Raw genomic sequence first — 24947 nt, forward strand, 5'->3', positions numbered from 1 at the left:
CCATTATTTCTGACAGTGACCACAAAGACCCTGAACAAGTTTTTCAGATTTTAGTGGATCAATTTATATTTAAGTTAATTTCAAGATATAGAGGGTTCAATTCCAGTGATACCTATGACAGCTAGTTGAAACAGTCAATCAGTTTACAGGTAGGTATCAGTGCAAAGGAACAGGATGTGATTGTCCAAAAGCCAGCTTAGCTAAAATACTTATGGATCTGATCATTGCCCCTACAACATGAAATCCTTCAGTAAAGCGGTTTTGGACAAACCCACATAAGGCATCATTGACACTCTTTGAGAAGTTTGACACAATTCTAGCAAGCACTTGATTCTATAACACTATTGGAACTGGTGGCAGATTTGGTAGAACCTTCAAATATTATTTGAAATGTGGCTTGTTTTCTACCAAGTTACAGACAGCTTCTTATGATGCATGCAAGCCGTGTTCCAAGAGTGTACACTGAATTTCTTGCATGTTTCAAGCCAGAGAAGCACCTAGTACAACACAATCTCCACAGCAGCTTGTGAAGAAGAGCCAAGCAAGGAACAATGCCAAAGAAGCTTCCTCCGTTCTGTCTATGCCACACAAGCATTATTAACACGATGCAAGGAGTAACTGCAACATTACAGCTTATACTACAATCAGACAGTACATGAGGTAAACCCACTATATTAGGTGGACTCAATCAGAAAGGTCTGAAGCCATTATCTCCATCTAGGCGAAATACCACTAACTTGCATTGTTACTAAAATTGATAGTGGTTTTCGTGCAAATACACATCTTGCGTGAGTTGTACTCAAAAACTGACACCGTATAGTGCAGTCAAAACAAACTAAATTAACTGCTTATAACTGGTCAGACATCTTGTGTGGTGGCATAATTCATCTGACATGTTTGTATCTTCCTTGGGATGAACAACTCGAAGCTTTTATGTTGTTGAATTTGATAGATTACCTACCTACCTATGCGTAGATCTACTTATTAATATGATTCATAGATGACAGATCAGTTAGTTGCAACACCAAAGATGCCAGACCAAAATACCAATCTTGTACAAATGTCACAGCTGGAGCAGAGTAGATTCAGATGATGACCAGATGCAACAGCTGAAAAAGATCATCGGCAGGTGGCATGAATGAAAAGTTCCTGAGCTAGACCACTCATTTTTCTTATTGAAAGATGAACTAGGACTCTCCTAGAATGTAAACTTTAAAGGCTAACAAATCATTCTGTCAGCTCCATGTCAAGACTTGCTTAACAGTAGGCATTCAGGTCACATGGGTGCAGAGAGTAGGAGTGGTGGGAGAAAGCGACTGATACGTGAATATACATATTGTCCTGGGATTAATAAAGACATTACTCAACATGTCAGTTCAATTAATCTCGGCAATCAGTTGTGATCCATTTGTTATTACTGGACAGACCACATCCTGGTCTGAGGTCTTGCTTGACTGATCGTATTTTGCTTGTTTTAGTTTTAAGAAGGTGGCCTCTCTCTGAAGCCTAAGTATGCACATTGCAGGTTTGGTTTTAACAATAAAACAAATTTATTTCCCAAATAAAATATAATGAAAACTATTTGCACACTACAGTTTTGAATCACATGGTTAAAAATAATCCAATTAATCCCCAATTCTCTTAACACCTAATTGCAGTGCATGATGCATTGTTGGAAAAAGGGAGAAAATGATTTCTGAATAAGCAATCTATCAGACACTCAATGTCAACTCTGTTTCTCTGTCTACAGGCACTGCCAGACTTGCTGAGTTTGTTCAACACTTTCTACTTGTTTAAGATTTCCAGCATCCACAGTATTTTGCTTTTAAATAATTAATGAACATGTAGGCAGCCATCCTGACTTGAACCAAGTCAACAGATATGAGTTAAGCATGTGGGTTCATTAAAAGACAGTACCTTTTTACATTCAGTCCAGGTAATATGCAATTTTAACCCAGTGGTCAACTCCTGTAATGAACTAGGGAAGGGAAAAAAATAGAACTCCATATAATCAGTCACCCATCAAATAGGGCATTGACTCTGGTACTGAAAATATCTTGCCACGCATCTACAAAAAATAATACATGTTGATTTACCATGGTAGCTAATGCACTACAGAGTGAAGCCATGCATCCCTGTTGCGATAATTGTGTAAGAGCTATATCTGGTTATGGTGTACAATCACCATGATGTTATCTGAATATTTGCTACCTTTTAAATATAGTTGTTGTGGCATAGAATGCAGACCAGGTAGGCCTGAACTTTTACGATAATACATGACATTATGACGTGACATGTGGGATTAAGATGCCAATCTCTCCTTTAGTGATTCACTTTGTCAGAGAGACAACACCTTGTCATCAGTCAGTCAGCTATGTATTTGTAATTTATAGTAACATAAGTCAATTGAAAACCCAGACTGTGTGTAAACCTCTAGTCGTGTTGCCATGTAAACAACGTTGCAAATAAGCTAAAAGGCATCTGCCTCAACAGGAACTTGACAAAGGTGATCTATATTACATAGGATAACATAGAAAGCCTAACCACATCAAATAGAAAACTGAGTTTGAGATTTTGTTGCTCTTGGATGATATATTATAGAAAACAAGCAATTGTTATAACATTCATTGAACTAGAAAGCTTCTAATAATTTGTTTGCAGTGTGGACTAATTGATCTGGAATTTGACTGAAAGCTGTTAATGATCCTTTGAACTGTTTCCTGTGCCTGATGTTACACTCATGCTATCAAGAAAACGCATTTTTATTTTGTCTGAGTTAGAAGACAAAAGACTTGACGAGGTACTGGGGAGAGACGAGCCAGAGACCGGCTGTAACAATGATGACTGTAACAATGATTCAATCAATAGGAAACTGAAGTCGCTCTGTTAAAAGTCAAATAGAAATTGCTTTCTCCTGTTTGTTAGAGAAGAAGCTCTGTGTGGAGGCTCCCCCTTACTTTTTATTGGACATTAAAGGCCCATTCTCTATTGATTTTAGAGATAGTGAATCACTAATGGCTATAGCACAGATTGATTGAAGTAAAAACATAATTGGACTATGACTCTGCAGGAGGCACGGAGGTGTCAGTTTGTTTATCTAGAATCTGTCATTTTATCAGATTGTGATTTATCAGCCATTGACATAGTCAATGCAGATCTAAGAATCAGTGCCTTTAGCTTTTTTTCTCTGTTCTAGGTTTTCCTTGTTTCATACAAAGCATCCTCTTTATCCTAACGTCAATATGCTTCACTTACTATTGCACCTTCACTAAAGCATTAAAGGACTATTATTTATTTACCCAACCACAGTTTGCCCTTGTGTGTAATCTTGTGAAAAGGATGATTTTTTGCTTTTGCATGTGAACAAGGCATTTCTTCAACAAAACATTTGGGATGAAGATCCCAGCAGTAACTTTCTCCCCTCTCTATCGTTTTGAAGTTAAACAATTTTTTTTCTTATTTGTTCATAGGTTGTATGTCACTGGAAAGAATTGGAAAGTGTATTGCTTATTCCTAGTTTCCCCCAAGAAAGTAGTGCTGAGCTGTTACTTTGAGCCATTACCATCATCTACTGTAAATAATTTCAACAGAGCTCTTAAGAAGTGAGTTCTTGCTTGTTGAACCAGTAGGAGTGTAGGTTTGGCAACATAGTTCCAAGTCAACATGGTGTCCGACCTGTTGATGCAGTTAGTCATATTCCTAGGTGTTTAGAGTCATAGTCATAGAGATGTACAGCACAGAAACAGACCCTTCAGTCCAACCTGTCCATGCCGACCAGATATCCCAACCCAAACTAGTCGCACCTGCCAGCACCTGGCCCATATCCCTTCAAACCCTTCCTATTCATATACCCATCCAAATGCCTCTTAAATGTTGCAATTGTACCAGCCTCCACCACATCCTGTAGCAGCTCATTCCATACACGTACCACCCACTGTGTGAAAAAGTTGCCCCTTAGGTCTCTTTTATACCTTTCCCATCTCACCCTAAACCTATGCCCTCTAGTTCTGGACTCCCCAACCCCAGGAAAAAGACTTTGTCTATTTATCTTATCCATGCCCTTCATAATTTTGTAAACCTCTATAAGGTCACCCCTCCGCCTCCGATGGTCCAGAGAAAACAGCCCCAGCCTATTCAGCCTCTCCCTGTAGCTCAAATCCTCCAACCCTGGCAACATCCTTGAAAATCTTTTCTGAACCCTTTCATGTTTCACAACATCTTTCCGATAGGAAGGAGACCAGAATTGCACACAATATTCCAACAGTGGCAGAACCAATGTCCTGTATAGCCAGAACATGACCTCCCAACTCCTGTACTCAATACTCTGACTAATAAAAGAAAGTACACCAAACACCACCTTCACTATCCTATCGACCTGCGACTCCACTTTCAAGGAGCTATGAACCTGCACTCCAAGGTCTCTTTGTTCAGCAACACTCCCTAGGACCTTACCATTAGGTGTATAAGTCCTGGTAAGACTTGCTTTCCCAAAATGCAGCACCTTGCATTTATCTGAATTAAACTCCATCTGCCACTTCTCAGCCCATTGGCCCATCTGGTCCAGATCCTGCTGTAATCTGAGGTAACCCTCTTCGCTGTCCACTACACCTCCAATTTTGATGTCATCTGCAAACTTACTAACTGTACCTCTTATGCTCGCATCCAAATCATTTATGTAAATGACAAAACGTAGAGGACCCAGCACCGATCCTTGTGGCACTCCACTGGTCACAGGCCTCCAGTCTGAAAAACAACCCTCCTCCATCACCCTCTGTCTTCTACCTTTGAGCCAGTTCTGTATCCAAATGGCTAGTTCTCCCTGTATTCCATGAGATGTAACCTTGCTAGTCAGTCTCCCATAGGGAACCTTGTTGAACGCCTTACTGAAGTCCATATAGATCACGTCTACTGCTCTGACCTCATCAATCATCTTTGTTACTGCTTCAAAAAACTCAATCAAGTTTGTGAGACATGATTTCCCACGCACAAAGCCATGTAGACTATCCCTAATCAGTTCTTGCCTTTCCAAATACATGTACATCCTGTCCCTCCAACAACTTGACCACCACTGAAGGTCAGACTCTCTGGTCTATAGTTCCCGGCTTGTCTTTACCGCCCTTCTTAAACAGTGGCTATGTCTTTGGAAGCTTGTTGAGTTCATCTTGTAACTAGCATAAATTGATGGAGAAAGCAGATGTTTTAGTTGGTGGATGGTACCATTTTAGGTCCTAACTGAGCATCATTTGAAGCTGTATTAACCTATCTACATGGAGAGTGTGCTATTGCACTGCCTTGTTGGTGATAGACAGGCTTTGGGGAGCCACTCGCTGCAGACCACCCAACCTTTGATAAGGGGTTGTAGTTGCAGTTTTTATGTAGACTGTCCAGTTAAGTTTCCAGTCTCATGACCCCCATCCCCATCCTATGCAAGATTTTGATAGTTTGGGCTTTGAGCAATAATAATGCAATTGAATGTCAAAAAGTGGTGGCTCAGTTCTCTCACTGAGTATTGTCATTGCTTAGCACTTGTTTTGAACCTTTTTTTTTGGGAGTGCAGCTTCTACAGAATACTTAAGGCATTGAACATGTACTTTGTGTTAGTCTTCACAGTGGAAGAGACAAATAACATGCCAGATACTAACAAGGGGACGAAGGTAGGTGAGGACCTGGAAACAATCATTATCATGAAAAAGGTAGTGTTGGGCAAACTAATGGAGCTAAAGGTAAGACAAGTCTCCTGGTCATAATGAAATGTATCCCAGAGTGCTAAAAGAGATGGTGAGAGAAATAGCAACTGCACTTGTGGTAATTTTCTAAAGTTCACTGGACTCTGGGGCAGTTCCAGCAGATTAGAAAACAGCAAATGTGTCACCACTGTTTAAAAAGGGAGGTAGATAAAAGATGGGGAGTTATAGACAAGTTAACTTAACTTCTGTAGTGGGGAAAATGCTTTAATGTATTATCAAGGGTGAAATAGCAAGACATCTAGATAAAAATTGTCCTGTTGGGCAGATGCAGCATGGGTTCATCAAAGGCAGGTTCTGCTGAACTGATCTACTGGAATTCTGTGAAGAGTGGACAACGGGGACCCAGTAGATATGGTGTATTTAGATTTCCAAAAGGCATATTCAACAATTAGCTGCATAAAAGGCTGCTGCAGAGGATAAAGATGTGTAGCATTACAGGTAATGTATTAGCAAGACTAGAGGATTGGTTAACTAACAGGAAGCAAAGAGTGGGGGTAAATGAGTGTTTTTCTGTTTGGCAATCAGTGACTAGTGATATGCCTTAGGGAACAGTGTTGGGACTGCAATTATTCACAATTTACATTGATGATTTGGAGTTGGGGACCATGTGTAGTGTGTCAAAGTTTGTGGATGACACTAAGGTGAGTAGCCATGATGTGGAAGTGCAGCGCTCTTAAAGCTAGTATGTCCAACTAAACCTGTTGGACTATAACTTGGTGTTGTGTGATTTTTAACTCTGGTGAGTGGTAGAGGAAAGTGTGCAGAGGACTGTAAATTTTTGCAGTGGGACATGGTTCAAGTGAGTGGGCAAAGGTCTGGCAGCTAGAGTACAATGGCAATAAATGTAAAGTCATTCATTTTTGGGAGGAATAACAGGACAAAGGACTATTAGGTGAATGGAAAAAAATTGCAGCACGCTGCTATGCAGAGGGGGCTGGGTGTCCTTGTGCATGAATCACAGAAGGCAGGTCTGCAGGTACAACAGGTAATTAAGAAGGTAAATGAAATGTTGTCTTTCGTTGCTTAGAAGGATTGAGTTTCAAAGCAGTGAGGTTACGTTGCAGCTGAATAGGGTGCAGATGAGGCCACATCTGGAGCATTGCACGCAGTTTTGGTCTCCTTACTTGAGAGAGGATATATTGACACTAGAGGGGGTGCAGAGGAGGTTCACTAGGCTGATTCTGGAGTTGAGGGGTTGGCATATGAGGAGAGTCCGCGATTATATTCATTGGAATTTAGAAGGATGAGAGGTGATCTTATTGAAACATATAAAATTACTAAAGGAATAGATAAGATGGAAGTAGAGAGGATGGTTCCACTGACAGATGAAACTAGGACAAGAGAGTATAGCCTTGAAATTAGGAGGAGCAGATTTAGGGCTGAATTGAGAAGGAACTTCTTCACCCCGAGAGTTGTGAATCTGTGGAACTCCATGCCCTGTGAAATAAGTGAGTCTTCCTCATTGAATGTTTTTAAAGCTAAGATAATTTTTTGAACAGTAAAGAAATTAAGTGTTATGGTGAGAGGATGTGTAAGTGGAGCTGATGTCATGAAAAGCTCTTACTGAATGGCGGAGTGGGCTCAAAGATCCTGATGGCCTACTCCTGCTCCTAGTTATTATTTCTTATGTTCTTGGGAACTTGTGAACCAAGGGAAGGGATGTTAGTTTGTTCTTCTTTGGAAATTGAGTTGTCCAAATGAGAAGTTGGAAACAGTGAATGCAGAGGTCGAGAGAAAACACATTTAAATCATTTAATCAGTCCCTTCTGGGGTAAAGTTAAAACGTAACTATTGTGTTTGTTGATCTAGTTTTACCGTAAATTTATATCTAATTTTTTTTAGATAATGAGTTAAATGAAAACAGTTTTGTAAATGTCCTAATAACAGAAAGAGATGTCAGCATGGAAGCAGCAGCTAATTGGTGAGTCATTTGTTCAAGTCCATGTATTAGTGTAATAGAAGCTCAGAACCATGGAATATATATCCTGTTCCCAATGGGAACTGAAGAACATTTCTCCTGCAAGTCCTGGAAAACCACACATCCAGGAAATGTTAGCTGCAGCATCTTGAGATCTGGGTTTCCCACTCTGACAATCATCTAACATCACTGCAGCGTATCCACACGTTTGACTATTCTCTGGTGAGCACTTTCATAGATGCAGTTACACTACAACTTAATGTTATGCAGGTAGAGAGTAACAGGTGAATATCAAGTAGTCAAGAGGAAGAATAAGGCAAGTTGTGTTCATATTTCCATGTGGCTATCTACCCCTTCAGCTCACCAACCTTGTATACCATGTTCCACACATTCACATATGTGCAAAGCAAACCTCATTTTGGCCATAAGCAAAAACAGAAAGTGTTGGACAACCCCAACAGGTCTATCAGTATCTTGGACAGAGATAAAGACGTAACATTTTGAAGCTAATATGATTCATCAGAATTGCAAAGGTTGGGAGAGGAGTATGGAACAGAAGAGAAGGTTAGGAAAAGCTGAGTGTGAGGAGGATTAGAGGTCAAAGGTATCCTGGAAGAAAAGATAAAGCATAGATCCAGAGTAGGTTTTAATAGCACAGTTTAGGTCATCTGTAACTGAAAGCAAAGCTATGAAAACAAGATGAGGGCAGCGGGTATATCAAAATAGAGGATGGCTCATATCTGCAATTGCTGAACTTCATCTTGAGCTCAGAAGGCTTCAAATGCCTGGGAAGAAAATGAGACTGTGCTCTCCAAATTGCATTGTGATTCATTGGAAAATGGCTGCAGACCTTGGACACACATGAGAGTAAGATGGAGTATTGAAATGTCAAATGACCATTTGGGGACTGAACTGAGGTGTTCTGCAAAGTGGGCACCCAATCTGTGTTTCATCCCCTCAGCACAAAGGTGACTGCAATGGGAGTAGTGAATAGACAATAGGTGCAGGAGTAGGCCATTCTGCCCCTTGAATGCAGCAGAGTAAATTGAAAAAGGTTCATGTAAATGGCTGCTTCACTTGGAAAGAGTGGGAGTTGGACAACAGGTAGGGCAGAGGCTTTTAAAAAAAGAACAAGCATTGCACTTTTCTAATTGACCATATTACATTTCCTCATTATCTGGCCACCTGATACCAACTATTTTGTATTCCCTTGCTATCCATCTCTTCTAATTCTACTGCACATCCTGGTGTTCGTCTCTAATATTACCACCTTGCTCCCATAACTCTGCAGAGTTCAAATACCTTCTGGCTAAAAGAGAGGCTGGACACAGATACAAAATATTCTTGAATGCAAAGTGATTTGATTTGATTCAGTTTATAATTGTCATCTGTACCAAGGTATAGTGAAAAGTGTTGTCTAATGTGCTTTGCAGGGTGATCACACAATGGCATCAGGGTAACAGAACTGAGTGCAAGATGCAATGACAGCTGCTGAGAAGGTGCAGAGGGAGATCAGCATTAACATTAAAGAGGTCCATTTAAAGGTCTAGTAGCAAGGAAGCAGCTGTTCTTGAAACTCTTTATATGTGTATTCAAACTTCTATATCTTCTGCCTGATGGAAGAGAGTATAACTGGTGTGGGAGTAGTCTTTGATTAAGTTGGTTGCTATCCCAATGCAGTTGAGGAAAGATAGACAAAGAAAGAGAGTGGGATGCATAACAATATTAATTCTGAACAACATTATAGGTACTGAAGAGCAAAGATGTCTAAGAAAGGTCAAAGGCAGAATCCATTTATTTACAGCTAAGAAAGAACAGAAGAATAATATTGCTAGGTGTAATCAATGCAGGTCATTCTGCTATAATGTGCACTTGGTCAACGCAATTTTCGAATTGGTGACGTTTCTAAAGCACAAACTTTTAAAACGTGTTGGCTGTAACACGATTACATCGTCAACACTTTATAAGTGCTGTTTCTAAAGTGCAATTTTTCTATCGTGGGGTTGCACAAGAATACAACTATATGTTATAGATTAACTGACTGTGGGTCATCAAATATTGGGAAAGATTTAGAGAAAGACATTTGTAAGGAAATTATAGAGAGATACAAAACATTTGCAATAGTTTTAAATTGGGTTTGTTCTTTCACATTTGCATCACTGACTAAGTCAGCCTTTCTTTCTCATGCTCATTTGCCTTAAAGTGATGCAACAAAGCATTTGGAGGAAAGTAAGAGTAGAAACTGTCGAGGCATTGGGCACAATCTTACAGTTCATAGACGTCCAGAGAACCCAAGAATTGCAAATCGTATATTCTTGTTCAAGTAAAATTGTTTAAGGATAAGCCTCAAAACAATAGGCCGTTCAGTTAAAACTCAGTGGTGTTACAACCTTTAAAACCTCTGGTCAGTGTTGGAGAAGGTACTGGGATTGCACTCTGGATACCAAATATTAGTGGTTTGTAGTTGGGATGTTTTCCTGTCAATAATGATCCCCTAAAAGGCCTGTCTAATTCAGTGGTGGAGAATCAACCATTTGAGTCTAGGAATAGGCATTTGACTAACATAACAACACACAGTTTATGCAGAGTTAAAAATCTCACAACACCAGGTTATAGTCCAACAGGTTTAATTGGAAGCACACTAGCTTTCGGAGCAACGTTCCTTCACCAGGTGGTAGTGGGTAGCAGTAAATATAGTTAACGGTCACATGCAGGGTGATATGGTAGCTTAGTGGTTAGCATTGCTACTGCTCAGTGCTCAGGTCCTGGGTTTGATTCCACCCTCTCCTGTCTGTGGAGTTTGCACATTCTCCCTGTGTCTGTGTTTCTCTCTTCTGGGTGCTCTGGTTTCCTCCCACAGTCAAAGGTTGTACAGGTTAGGTGAATTGGCTGTGGAAAATGTAGGGTTACAGGGATAGAGTAGGGGGATGGGTGGGGTACTCTTTGGAGGATCAGTGTGGACTCAATAGGCCAAATGGCCTGCTTCCACACTGTAGGAATTTTTGGTTTAAAAAAATGAATAAAACTATAAGGAAACAGATGAGTGGAGTGTCTCCACTGACACTCCTGTTAGGCTGCTATATTCTCCATTGAAAGACTGTATTAGATCATCAAATTGGGTGTTAATTCTTTGAGAACCATTACCTAACTGATTCATCTTTAATCTGCCCATTTAACAATTTTACAGTGGAATACTTGCACCTTCATATGTCACCTTCAGGAAAACAGGGACAAATGGAGTCAGGTAGCAATTGACAAAAATTACATTGCAATTGCACTTTTTTCTTGTCATGAACTGAAAACACGCCACTTAAACCAATGAACTGAAGACCGATCATACATTGCTTTAAATAGAGTTATCAACTTCCAATATTGCGTGACCTCATCCTGCTAGTAGTGCTAAACCTCTCTCATACTCTGACAATGTTTTGAAATTCTTCCTCTACCATACAACAATGTTCAACCCTCTCTAATCCTCGAAGTGTTTCCTACCTCATCCCCTAACATTAGTCACCCCTGTATTTCTCACCTGAAAGTGATTACTGCCTCCTCTCATCTGTGTTTATGCCCTCTTTCACTGTGAATGTTTTCTGCTGTTCCTTGCTATGATGATGTGACTCATTTTTATCCACCACCCAGCAGTGTTTAGCCTTCCTCTATCCCCTGTACAATGTCCATCATCTGCCTCTGGAAAATGTTCAGCACCTCTGTCCCTCTCCACTTTTGGCAACTCTGAACCTTCCAAGACCATCTGTTCCAGAGCCAGGGATTCTGCATGTTGAGTCAGGAGTGGGTGTGGATTTGGCGTGGGTGCTGTTGAACACTGTCGGTAGTGCAGGGAGTACTGACCACTGCCAATACAACAGCTGAGTATTGGTCTGGCTGCTGAAGTTCTTTTGCACTATGCTGCTTTTATACCTGCTGTAACAGCTGTGGAGTCATAGAGATGTACAGCACGGAAACAGACCCTTCAATCCAACCCATCCATGCCGACCAGATGCCCGAACCAAATCTTATCCCATTAACTAGCATTTGGCCCATATCCCTCTAAGATAAGTCCATTTAAAAACGAGAGGAAATATAGCCCAAACGTTCAAAGTCTCCATGACTCTGGCCATCTGACCACATTGCCATTGGGAAAAAGGGAGCAATCTAGGCAGGTTGAAACAGGCAATTGGAACTTTAAGTTTCCTATATCAATATCACAGAAGTGTTTAAATCAGAACTTCCTCAGGATCTGAAGGTGGATCTTGGACATAAGTTGAACAAGGCGCCTCTCTCTATGTTAGAAACTTTGCAGCGACAGTTTAGGATAATACAAAGTCATGAGGTAAATGTGGGTTAATCAAGGAAAGGTAGCACAGACTCATTAAGAGGAAATGGTGTTAACTAGCTGAAATTTTTTTAATTTGCACATCGGATGTGAGTGACACTGGCTCGGCCAGCATTTAGTTGCCCTCGTGAAAGTGGTGAGCTACATTTTTGAACTGGTGTTGAGCATATGCTATTGGTAGATCCACAATGCCATTAGGGTGGAAATTCTAGGATTCTGCTCCAGTGACACTGAAGGGGTGGCAATATATTTCCAAGTCAGGATGCTGAATGACTTGAAGGGGAGCTTCCAGGTGGTAGTGTTTCCATGTATTTTCTGCTGCCTTTGTCGTTTTAGATGGAAATCATCATGGGTTTGGAAGGTGCTGTCTCAGGATCTTCGGTGAATTTTGGCAGTGTATCTTGCAGATATTAGTAACAGTGCACTGAGTGTCAACGGTGGGGAGAGTAAATAAGAACATAACAAATAGGAGCAGGAGTAGGCCATCTGGCCCATCAAGCCTACTCTGCCAATCAATAAGATCATGGCTGAGTTCTTGTGAACTCAGCTGCACCTACCCGCTTACCTTTAATTATTTTATGTTCAAAAAGTATCTTTGTTTTCAAAACATTCAATGGGTGTCCTCAACTGATTCACTGGGCAGGGAATTTCAAAGATTCACAACCGTTTGGGTGAAGAAATTTCTCCTCAACTCTCAATCCTAAATCAGCTCCCCTTTATTTTGAGGCTATACCATCTAGTTCTAGTTTTGCTTGCCAGTATTAATAACCTCCCTGCTTCTACCCTGTCTATGCTCTTCATAATTTTACATGTTTCTGTAAGATATCCCTTTCATTGTTCTAAATTCCAGTGAGTACAGTCCCAGTCAACTCAATCTCTCCTCAGGCCCGATGTCAGATCTCTCTGGGAGAGAGTATTTCTGTGATAGTAACCACAACTGCCTCACCTTTACCATAGCCATAGAGAGGGACAGGAACAGACAGTATGGGAAGGTATTAAACTGAGGGAAGAGAGTTTATACTTCTATTAGACAGGTGCTGTGAACAGTTGTTCTACAGGAAATGTACAACAGAAATGTGGAGACTGTTTAAGGAGCACTTGTTGCGAGTGTTGGATACCGTTGTCCCAATGAAATAGGCCCCTCTCCTTGGTGAAGGAGCCTTGGATGTCGAGAGAAGAGGAGCTTTTTGTCAAGGGGAAGAAGGAAGCTTATTTAAGGTTGAGGAAGCAAGGATCTGGCACAGCTTTAGAGGATTACAGGGTAGCTAGGAAAGAACTCACAAATGGACTGAGGAGACCTGGGGGGGGGGCATGATAAAGCCTTGGTGGGAAGGATTAGGGAAAACCCAAAGGGGTTCTACACTGGTGTGAGGAATAAGAGAATGATCGGAGAGAAGGTAGGGCTGATCAGGATAATAGAGGGAACTTGTTTGGAGTCTGAAGAGGTAGGGGAGGCCCTAAATGAGTTTTTTGCTTATAATCACTAGAGAGAGGGACCGTGTTGATAGTGAGAACACCGTGGGCCAGGTTAATAGGCTTGAACAGATGGATATGAAGAAATTGGATGTACTAGAAATTCTGGGAAGTATCAAGATAGGTAAATCCCCAGGGTCAGATCAGATATATGCAAAGTTACTATGGGAAGGGATGAATGAGATTGCTGCGCCTTTGGTGATGATCTTTGCATCCTCAGTCTCCATGGGAGAAGTAATCGATTGGAGGGAGGCAAATGCTGCTTCTCTCTTCAAGAAGGGGAATAGAGAAATCCCTGGGAATTACAGGCCAGTCAGTCTTACGTCTGTGCTAAGCAAGTTACTGGAAAGGATTGGAATTTATGATTATATGGAAAAAACATAGTTTGATTAAAGATAATCAACATGGCTTTGAGAGGCACAGCAAGTCGGCAGCATCCAAGGAGCAGGAAAATCGACATTTCGTGCAGGAGCCCTCAGTCTGACTGGCTGTGCTTTTCTAGCACCACTCTAATCTTGACTCTAATCTCCAGCATCTGCAGTCCTCACTTTTGCCATGGCTTTGAGAGGGGTGGGTCATGCCTCAGAAGCCTTATTGAGTTCTTTGAGGATGTGCTGAGACAGGTTGATGAAGGTCAAGCAGTGGATATGGTGTATATGGATTTCTGTAAGGAATTTGATAAGGTTGCCCACGGTAGGCTCATTCAGAAAGTTAGGAGGCATGGGATACAGGGATGTTTGGCTGTCTGGATACAGAATTGGCTGGCTGAAAGAAGACAACGAGTGGTAGTGGGGGGAAAGTATTCTATCTGGTGGTTGGTAATAGTGCCCTGCAGGGATCTGTTCTTGGGCCTCTGCTCTTTGTATTTTGCATAAATGACTTGGATGAAGAAATGGAAGGGTGGGTTGGCAAGTTTGCCAATGACACAAGGTTAGTAGTGTTGTAGATAAGGTCAAGGGGTGTTGCAGGCAACAACAACACATTGACAGGACACAGTGCTGGACTGAGAAGTAGCAGAGTTCAAACTGGATAAATGTGAAACAATTAATTTTGGAAGGTTGATTTTGAATGCTGAATACAGGGTTAAAGACAGGACTCTTGGCAGTGTGGAGGAATAGTGGGATCTTGGAGTCCATGGACATAGATCCCTCAAAGCTGATCGGGTTGTTATCAAGGCATATGGTGTTTTGGCTTTCATTAACAGCGGGATTGAGTTTAAAAGCAATGAAGTTTTGTTGTAACTCTATAAAACCCTGGTTAGACCACACTTAGAATATTAGGGTGGCACAGTGGTTAGCACTGCTGCCTCACAGCGCCAGAGACCTGGGTTCAATTCCCACCTCAGGCAACTAACTGTGTGGAGTTTGCACGTTCTCCCCGTGTCTGCGTGGGTTTCCTCCGGGTGCTCCGGTTTCTTCCCACAGTCCAAAGATGTGCAGGTCAGGTGAATTGGCCATGCTAAATTGCCCGTAGTGTTAGGTAAGGGGTAAATGTAGGGGTATGGGTGGGTTGCGCTTCGGCGGGTCGGTGTGGACTTGTTGGGCCAAAGGGCCTGTTTCCACACTGTAAGTAATCTAATCTAATCTAATCTAATTGTGTCCCGTTCTGGCTGCCTTATTACAGGAAGGATGCAGATACTTTAGAGAGGGTTCAGAGGAGATTTACCAGGATGCTGCTTGGATTGGAGGGCTTGTCTTATGATGGGAGGTTGAGTGAGCTTGGGCTTTTCACACTGTAGAGAAGAAGGAAGAGAGGTGACTTGATAGAGGTGCGTAAGGTAATAAGAGGCATAGATAAAGTAGATAGCCAGAGACTTTTCCCAGGGCAGAAGTGGCTGTTACGAGGGGTCATAATTTTAAGGTGATTGGAGGAGGGTTTAGGGGAGATGTCCAAGGTACGTTCTTTACGCAGAGAGTGGTGGCTATGTGGAATGCACTGCCAGTGGTGTTAGTAGTGTCAGCGACATTAGGGACATTTAAGCAACTGCTGCACAAGCACATGGATGGCATTAAATTGAAGGGTGTGTAGGTTGGTTGATCTTAGATTAAGAAAAATAGTCAGCACAACATTGTGGGCTGAAGAGCCTGTACTGTGTTGTACTGTTCTATGCTCTATAAGGCAACCTTCTCAATTCTAGAATCAGCATGGTGAACCACCTCTGTGTCCCCTCCAGTGCCAGTACATCCTTCTCAAGTAAGGAGACCAAAACTGGGCACAGTACTCTAGGGGTGGCCTCATCATATACAGCTGTAGAATAACCTCCCTATTTTTAAACTTCATTCCTCTAGCAACCCTTCTTAATTACCTGCCAACCGACTTTGAGATTGTCACAGTCAAGCCTTGGCCTGGATGGTGTCAAGCTCAGAGCTGCAACAATGTAGAAGAGTGGAGAGTGTTCCATCACACCTTTGACTTGTCAATGTTGGGCAGGATCTGGGGAGTCAGGAGATGAGTTACTTGCCTCAGTGTTCCTTGCTTCTGACCTGCTCTTGTATAGTGCTGAGTCCAGTTGAGTTGGTAATGCTCAGAATGTTGGTAGTAAGTGATTCAGTGATGGATGCACCATTGACCTGAATATCAATAAGGCCAATTATGTCGTAAGACATTGAACAAGTTTTTTATGCAAATCACTGCTGAGTGAGAAACTTGCAGGTGCATAACAATGCTGTGAGATTCTCCTACTCTCAAGTTACATTTTGCTGGACTATTCAGACTAATAGAAAATCAACTTATTACTTAATTAGAGAGAAATTGCCAAATACTGCTTTACGGAGAGATCAGGGTGTCCTTGACAGTGAATCTCAATATTAATATGCAAACATGTAATGTACTACCAAAGCTAATAGTGTTGGCCTTAATTGTAAGGAAAATATAGTATAAAAGTAGGAAAGTCTTGCTAATTGTACAGGACATTGTTGAAATAATGCACTTTTTGTTTGCTGAAAGTGGTTCATGGAACATTCACTATATTGAATTACCAAATGAAATGTTGTTATGAAAGCTTGAGCAGATTGAGTCTGTACTCATTGGGGCCCATAGAATGAGAGATTGTCTTGTTGAGACATGCAAGATTCTGAGGGGGCTTTACAAGGTAGATGCTTCCTCTTGTGGAAAATTATTGGGAGCAGTTTCAAAATGGTTGATAGGATATTTCAGATGGCAATGAGGAATTTCTTTTCTGTGCTAGAACATTCCGAAGATTAACCGACCTCAAAGAGCAATTGAGGCTGCATTCGGCAGATTTTTGATTTGAGGGGCAGGAGAAGTGGAGTTGAGGCTGCTAACAGATCAGCCGTTATTTTACTGAGTGGTTGAGATGGCTTGAAGGGTCATGGCCTTGCCCCCGTTTCTTCTGTTCTTGTCTTTTTGACCATTTCAAAGGGCCGCATTATCTGTGACAGCCACTTTAGATCCCAGTTTGGATTTTGAAGAAGGGTTAAGTGGGAGTAAAGAAAAGAGGTAACAAGCTTAACTGAACTTCATATCTTTTCTCATTTGTTAGTTCATTGCATGCGAGCGTTACTCCATTATCATTGACCATTCCTAATTACTTCTGAATGGCTTCCCAGATCATTTCAGGGGGCAGTTTGACTCAACTACCTTTGAAACTTTGTGCGTTCTAGTTGGAATGAGCTATAAAAGCCTTTTATTATAAGGGGTTAATTGTACATGGTCTAGTTGGCTTTACTTTGTGGTCCAGTTTGTACCAGAAATCTTTAGATGGTTTTCCAGAGTATTGAATGAAATGTCGAAAACAAAGCAATAGGTTTCTTATAAATGCCATTGTATGTGAGCTTGAGTGTAGTCATTTTAAAGTTTAGTAACCATTTCAGCAGCCATAAATGTCAGTGTCAAAAAGCATTTAGATGGATCTGGATTAAACAATTCAGATATTTTTGCTTATTAATCGTAACTGCTGACAAAACTAGACCTAGATTTGTTTCTGATGATGGATCTGTGTTGGGAGTATTGCAGCTGAATGAGGATAATCTGGTGAGCACTAACAGTGTCTCAAGGTTCACTGTATTTTTTTTGTGTGGCCTGATTTCTAACATTGTCAGGGGAAGCTGTCTTATCTTTCTGTTTCCCTCATTATGCTGGGAAGATTGTTTTTTTTTGTCTGATGGAACTTTGCAGAATGCTGCCTGTTTTCTTTTGATTTGCTTTGCAGGACACTAACCATCTAAACTGACAGTGGTGATTGATTACATTCTTGTCCCAAATGCAATATCTGCAGTCTCCAATTCCCTCTATTATTACACCTTTAGTTTGTCTTTCTTCCACAATAGCTGTCCTTGAGCCTTGAATCCTCCTTGAAATGTGCCAGAGTAATGTGTTGGCAATGTTTCTGGACAGCAGTGATGAAACTCAAATAATATTATTGCTAGCATAGCACCGCAAAGATATCCAAACGAATTTGTTGCATGTCCAGATTAATTATAATCCAAGGTTTCACACATGATGCTTTTCATAATGCACTGCTCTGCATTGTTGATATAGATTGGTACAAAACTCTTAGTACATGGCAACTTAGGTCCTTTGGTGACCATCGGCATAATTTGAATTTTGACTTTTATGGTTGCAATTTTTAATTGGTTTCTATTATGTTTGCAATATTATATAAACATGGAATAGTTTGGAAATACATTTTTGGAGGATCCTGCTTTCAGGCCAGACTTTTAGTCAAATTTACAAATGAGGAATTCTGATTCCTCTGGTCAATTATTTGGCCTGCCATCTCCTGTCATTCCCATCCTCTCCATTCTCCTTTTTCTCTTGCTTTCATTCCCTTCCTTATATCTTTTTTCCTTCTCTTCCTCTCTTTTCCCCTTCTCTTCCTCCTTTTCTCTGTCTCTTTACTCCACCGACCCAGCTGCTTTGTTTGAATTTTACTTGTTTCACTGTTAGCATTAGATGGTTTGTGCTCTTCATTCTACTTGCTTTCCTCAATTTTTACTTACTTTTTTTTCTGTGATTTCCTGGTTGTTTTAGTTGACTTCCTTTAAATCTGATAGATTGAGTAATCCTTTGACAATTCTTCTTTGTCTAAAACTATCTAATTATATTGTCAGAGGTTTGAATTATGTTAGCTTTAATTGTGATAAAATATTTCCTATAATCCATGATTGAAAGATCTCTCCAAAGTGTCATCCCAGACTGTTTAGTGTTAGTCCTGATCAACAAATAGAATTTGCTTGTGAATTATACATTTTAAATCGAACAGTTTTTTTAGATACTTTTTTTCACTACTGCATTATTGTCATGACGGACACACGACACAGAGGCTGTCAGTTGGTGCATATATGTATGGTTTGGAAAACAAATTTACACATGGTCTCTGAGCAAAGGAAGCATAGTTAGTAAGTTTGTGGATGACGCCACAGTTATTGGAATAGTGGATAGTGAAGAAGGTTATCCAGGATTACAAAGAGATCTTTGATCAGTTGGGTCAGTGGGCTGAGGAGTGGCAGATGGATAAATGCGAGGTATTGCATTTTGGTAAAACAAACCAGATCAGGACTTATATAATTAATGATTGGGCCCTAGGTAGTGTTGTAGAACAGAGAGACATAGGGGTTCAGGTACATAATTTTTTGAAATTTATGTGGTATGTTTGGTATTCAGCAAGCTTGACTTCATTGCTCAGACCTTTGAGTAAAAGAGATGAGATGGTTATGTTGAGGTTGTATAATGATTTTGGGGAGGCCTCTTCCGGAGTACTGCGTGCAGCCCTGGTCACCCTGGTATAGGAAGGATATTATTAAACTGGAGAAGGTTCAGAAAAGGTTTACCAGGACATTGCTGGGGACGGAGGGTTTGGGTTATGAAGTTAGGCTCGGACTTTCTTCACTGGAGGATAGAAGGTTGAAGAGTGACCTTAAAGTTTTATAAAATTATGAGGGGCATAGATTAGGTCAATAGCAAAAGTATTTTTCCTGAAGTGGGGAATGCAAAACTAGGGATCATGTTTTTCATGTGATTGGAAAAAAATCTTAAGGATATGAGAGGCAACATTTTGAAACGGAGTGGTTAGTGTGTGGAATGAACTGCCAGAGGAAGTGGTGAATGTAGGTACAGTTGTACCAGTTAAAAGTCATTTGAATAAGTAAATAAATAGGAAATGTTTGGAGAGATATGGGTCATGAGCAGGCAGGTGGGACTAATTTAGTTTGGGAACACGGTCGGCATGGTTAAGCTGGACCAAAGAATCTGTTTCCATGCTGTTTGACTTTATGACTCCTAAGTACATGAATCTTTGGAAATCACAGGTTAATGAGGCCAGTGAGATAAAGCAATCAAGAGGAATAACACTGGGGAAAAAAATGCTAAACTTGTACAAGAGTTTGGTTAGATCACAGTTAGACTTGCCATGTCAAATCCATAAAATAGTTGCTGTTGTGTATGGACTTCAGAACACTGGAGCAAGTGTTATGGGGTTATACTTCCGAGAGTGTTAAACAGCTGATTGGGAATGGAGTTGGAATATACTGGGAACTGGAGCACTAGATCTAATGAACACGTGGAGGTGAACACATAAAGATAGATTAATCTTTAATTAGTACAACTAAAAGGTCAGAGCCTGGTGTATCCATGATTACCACTTACAGCTGTAATAAGTACCAGTGTATGATAAATAGTGTTAATTTGTTGTCTAATCATGAAGACTGCCCTAGACTTTGCCTTCTCAACCAGTCTGTCTTGACCCAAAACTCTGTGAGACGTTAAACTACATGGTAAAAGAGTTGCCATTTATTAAAAAGTGTAGAAATGCTCTGGAATGGATACAAAACATATGTCCAAAGATGATACAGGAAATGTAGGTTTCTCTTGGAAATAGAAACCTGAAGGGTGTCCAATGTCTTTAAAATGACCAAAGATTCTGATCAAATAGGGACAGTGTTTCCACTTGTGTGGAAGAACTAATCAATACAAGATCATCATTAAGGGATCAAGTTGGACTCTGGTAAAGAGTGGTGAGAATGTGGAATTCACTGCCACAAGGAGTACTGAAAAATAATGATGATTTGAGTGGACACTGAATAAGTATATGAGGGAGAATTAAGACAACCAAGGTTATACTGCTGGAGACAATGAGAAAGTAAGGGAGCAGGTTCAAATAGAGTATAAACATCAACATGGCTCTTGGCTTACCTTGTACATCTGCAATTTCACAAAGAATGACCATCAGTGGTTCCAATGATGCATGAAGAGTGAATTTACAAAAATCCTGTACTATCATTCCTTGAACTACGTAACACATTGGGGAACAGAATTATTGACTTCCAAGCACTTGCAGTGTTTCTGCAAGGAGAACTATGTCTGTGCATACACTCGAGCACAAGGTGTGACTGATTTAATGAAAGCATATTGTATAGCTATATTGGCATTTGTGCTATTGCTGCTATATTGTATGCGTGCCAAAGCACTAAGGGTGAGATTGGCCTAACTGATACATAAATTTACAGTACTGTCATAATCCATTTACACGTTTTCATCAGCACTGGATCGCAAACAAAATTCATTGTACAGCATCAAAAGTGTTTTGCCTGTTGGACATGAGAATTTATAGATGACTATTTCTGTTTGGCAGGAGCCCTACTATGTCCGTTGCATCAAGCCCAATGAGCAGAAATCTCCACTGCTGTTTGACGATCAGCGCTGTCAGCATCAAGTTGAATATTTAGGTTTAATGGAGAATGTTCGTGTTCGAAGGGCAGGATTCGCTTACCGACAGTCTTATGATCGGTTTCTACAGAGGTAAATGTTTATGATCAAGTCTGATAAACTTTGAGGGGTTAAAGAAATATAACTAACCAGACAAAGTTAGTTTTGTCATATGTTGCGCCATAAATCATCAAACATAGAGTAATGAAGAGATTGAAATTGTTGGTAATGCATTGATTGGGACTTGGAAGAAGTTTTTGTCTCAATTATAGACTGTCAGTTATCATCTGATCATTCCATCCCAGCCTTAAATTATCATTGAAGTCAGTTTTAGATTGGTGCAATTTTGTTCAATTGAAACCCATATCTTCTGAGCACTTTTACATTTGAACATGTGCCACTAGTCATGATGTACATCAAGTAGGAAAGGGACTTAACTCTCTTGACCTCAAATGACCACTCTTCAGAACAGAAAATGCCACATTCAGAGGAATGGAGTTCATTTTGTTCTTGTCATCAATGTCCTTTGGCAGCCAGTAAGACCTCAAGCCTGCTGCAGACAGAACTACAGACTTGTGTTTCTTATTTGGATATGAACTGAACCACTAGGTGGAGCTCTTTGCAGTGTTATATTTTCGCGCTGAGGGAATTAGGAACTGGAATGAACTCTCAAGAGTTCATTCTGTTAATTGGCCCAGGAAGAATAGTATTGACAGAGCATGGAAGAGGTGTTCTGGAAAAAGAACATCCAATGCTGCAGAGAGAGAAAAAAACAAAAACAGCGTTATTGTGCAATATTTGTCACTTGAGGCATGACATTAGAACCAATGAAGAAATTCATGAACCATGCTGATCTCCTGCTACATATTGAAGAAAACTGTTGAGATGGTAAAACTCTGAAGGGAACCGAGCTGTGCATAAATGTAAACATGGTGCTGACGTCCAAAATCCTTACTATCACTGAACATTTGTGAAAGCAATTATCACTTGCAATGTAACTTGCAGCTGATCTGAATAGGTACAAAGACATTGAAACTATGTGCTCAGTACCAGTCCTACCTAGAATGTGTACTGCGATAGGAGGTGTTGATTGGTATAGGAAGTGTTGATTGCACACCACCCTTATTTTAATATCTCCACTCTTGGCAGTTTGTGTTTTTAATTGCCTCAGCCTCAGAATCTGGAGTATTTGTCCTAATTTCTTCACCTGTACGTTCTCACTTCTTGAAACCTATCGCTTTGGTCAGGTGTTTACTCATTCATACTGTTATTTTCCATGTGGTTGCATGTCAATTTTTGTTTGTTAATATCCTATGAAACGTTCTGGGACATTTTATGATGAAGATGCTACACAAATGGAAACCGTTATTGAAAAGGCAGAGGTGTAAGCAATCAGGTTCTGAAATCTGATCTACTCTTTACTAACCTGTACTTTTTTATATCCAAGGGAAATATGGGTATCCCTGGCTAGGCCAGCATTTATTGTCGATCCTTAATTATCCTGGAAAAGTGGTAGTGAGCTGCCTTTAGATCCTCTGGATCTTTGGGGAGTAAGTAGTAAGTACTCCTGTTAGATATGAAATTCTAGGATTTTGACCGTGTCAGTGTAGGGACAGTAACAAAGTACCAACTCAGTTTGAAGGGTGACTGCAGGGGAACTTGCAGCTGATGGTATTTCCATACATCTACTGTCCGTAACCGTCCAGGCGGCAGAGGTTATGGGTTTGGAAGATGCAGTCTGAGGAGCCTTGGTGATTTACTGCGTATATTATGCATTGCACACGGCTGCCACTGGGCATTGGTGTTGCGAGGAGTGAATGTTAAAGGTGATGGCTGCTTTGTTCTGGTTGATGTTGAGTTTTTGAGAGTTGTAGCTCCAGTCATCCAAGCAAGTTGGGAGTATGCCATCACAGTCCTGACTTGGGTCTTGTAGATGTTGGACACCCTTGAACATCAAGGGGGATGGTTAGATTTTCTTTTGGTGTAGATGGTCATTGCTGGCACAAGTGCTATTTGTTGAATGCTACTAAATGTTGTCCAGGTCTTTCTGCGTTTGGGCGTGGACCTTTCAGCAGCTGACGAATTATGTATAGTTCTGAATGTTGTGCAATCATCAGCAAACATCCCAAATTCTGAACTTGTGGATGAACTGAAGATAGTTAAATCTTGGACACTACCCTGAGAAGATCCTGCAGAGGTATATTCAACTTTGAGTTTTGAGAAGATTTGTAGCTTCGGTTGAGGTTTCTGGCTGTAGGTTTGCTCGCTGAGCTGGAAGGTTCATTTTCAGACGTTTTGTCACCATACTAGGTAACCTCTTCAGTGAGCCTCCGGACGAAGCACTGATTGTGTCACCCACTTTCTATTTGTGTTTCCTTGGGTTTGTGATGTGATTTCCTGTGGTGTTGTCATTTCCTGTTCTTTTTCTCAGTGTGTTGTAAATGGGATCCAAGTCAATGTGTTTGTTGTTGAGTTCCAGTTGGAATGCCATGCTTCTCGGAACTCTCATGCGTGTCTCTGTTTAGCATGTCCTAGGATGGATGTGTCGTCCTAGTTGAAGTGGAGTCCTTCCTCATCCATATGTAAGGGTACTAGTGAGAGAGGGTCATGTCTTTTTGTGCCTAGTTGATGTCCATATATCCTGATGGCTAGTAACACCAACAGCAGCAAATGAACTTGAAAGACCCTGTACAGACAACAAGCAAAACTAATGTCAGTTACAAAATACCTGGACAAACAGGCAGAAATCTGGCTACCAGGATACATGAACATCAACTAGCCACAAAAAGACATGACCCACTCTCACTAGCATCCTTACATATGGATGAGGAAGGACACCACTTTGACTCAATATTTTTTCCCAATATCTTGATGTTTTCCAAACCCATAACCTACAGCAGCAGGTGCAGGGGAATAGCATCACTTCCATTTCTCTTCCAAGTTGCGCACCACACCATAATGGACATATAAAGTTACTCTTTAATCACAATGTCACATTCGTAGATTCTGACCAAATAGTATTCTGGGAGTATTGACTCCAAGCGAACTCCAGGTCAAGAAAGTGATGCACTACGAGCTTCTGGAAGGCATATAGGAATGGACAAAGCATGTTAATCATACTTGTGATGTTAGTTTCTCAAGAATTTAAATTTTTAAAACAAAAATCTGTTGATCTCAATTTTGAAAGGTCCAATTATTACATTATTTACAACTGCTTTTTGTGGAGCAAATTCCATGTTTCAGCTTGGCTTCTGTTTGATTCCACTTTTAAATGGTAGATATCTTCTGTGTGCTTGTTTATGACACCTTCTATTTTGAATACTTTTAATATTTAAACACCTTGATTTGCTGACTTCGTCTATCTCTTATATTCAGGTTTATATAATCTCTTCTGATAATTTGATGTCTTTATGAAAGCCGAGACAAGTTCCACTACTTCGCCAGGAAGCGTTAGAGTGTTGACAGATTGTTAAGTCATCACAGTCATATTTAGTTTGGTCTTTCCAATAACCACTTTCTAAGAGAGACAGTGATTTGGGTCTGCAAAGTCCTGTGATAAGTACCTCAGATTGCATCTTTTTGCACATTGTTAAATTTACAAAGTCAATATGTGGCAAGTTCATGGAACTTAAAGATTTTTTTCAGGAGGACTTTAACAGTCCATTAAAACTAAATGCTACATTTTAAAGAGGAAGAGTAGTACCTCTCAAGAAATATGAAAATGAGGCTGTACACATCAACAGAAGGGGCAATGGTAGGCTGTAAAATACAGAGCATGATCTTCCTCTAATATTAAATTAAAACTAAAGAA

General features: G+C 40.5%; 1 protein-coding gene across 2 annotated transcripts in view; it reads left to right on the forward strand.

Annotated features, from left to right (window-relative positions):
- myo1d (myosin 1D) overlaps positions 1–24947 on the forward strand; it is a 545704-nt gene that overhangs the window by 186363 nt on the left and 334394 nt on the right. For both annotated transcript variants that reach the window (XM_072561832.1, XM_072561833.1), the window contains exon 15: positions 21063–21229. In XM_072561832.1, coding sequence (XP_072417933.1) covers positions 21063–21229 — 167 coding nt within the window. The remainder of the gene's footprint in view (positions 1–21062; positions 21230–24947) is intronic.

Source organism: Chiloscyllium punctatum, chromosome 42, assembly GCF_047496795.1.
Source record: "Chiloscyllium punctatum isolate Juve2018m chromosome 42, sChiPun1.3, whole genome shotgun sequence".
Taxonomy (NCBI): domain Eukaryota; kingdom Metazoa; phylum Chordata; class Chondrichthyes; order Orectolobiformes; family Hemiscylliidae; genus Chiloscyllium; species Chiloscyllium punctatum.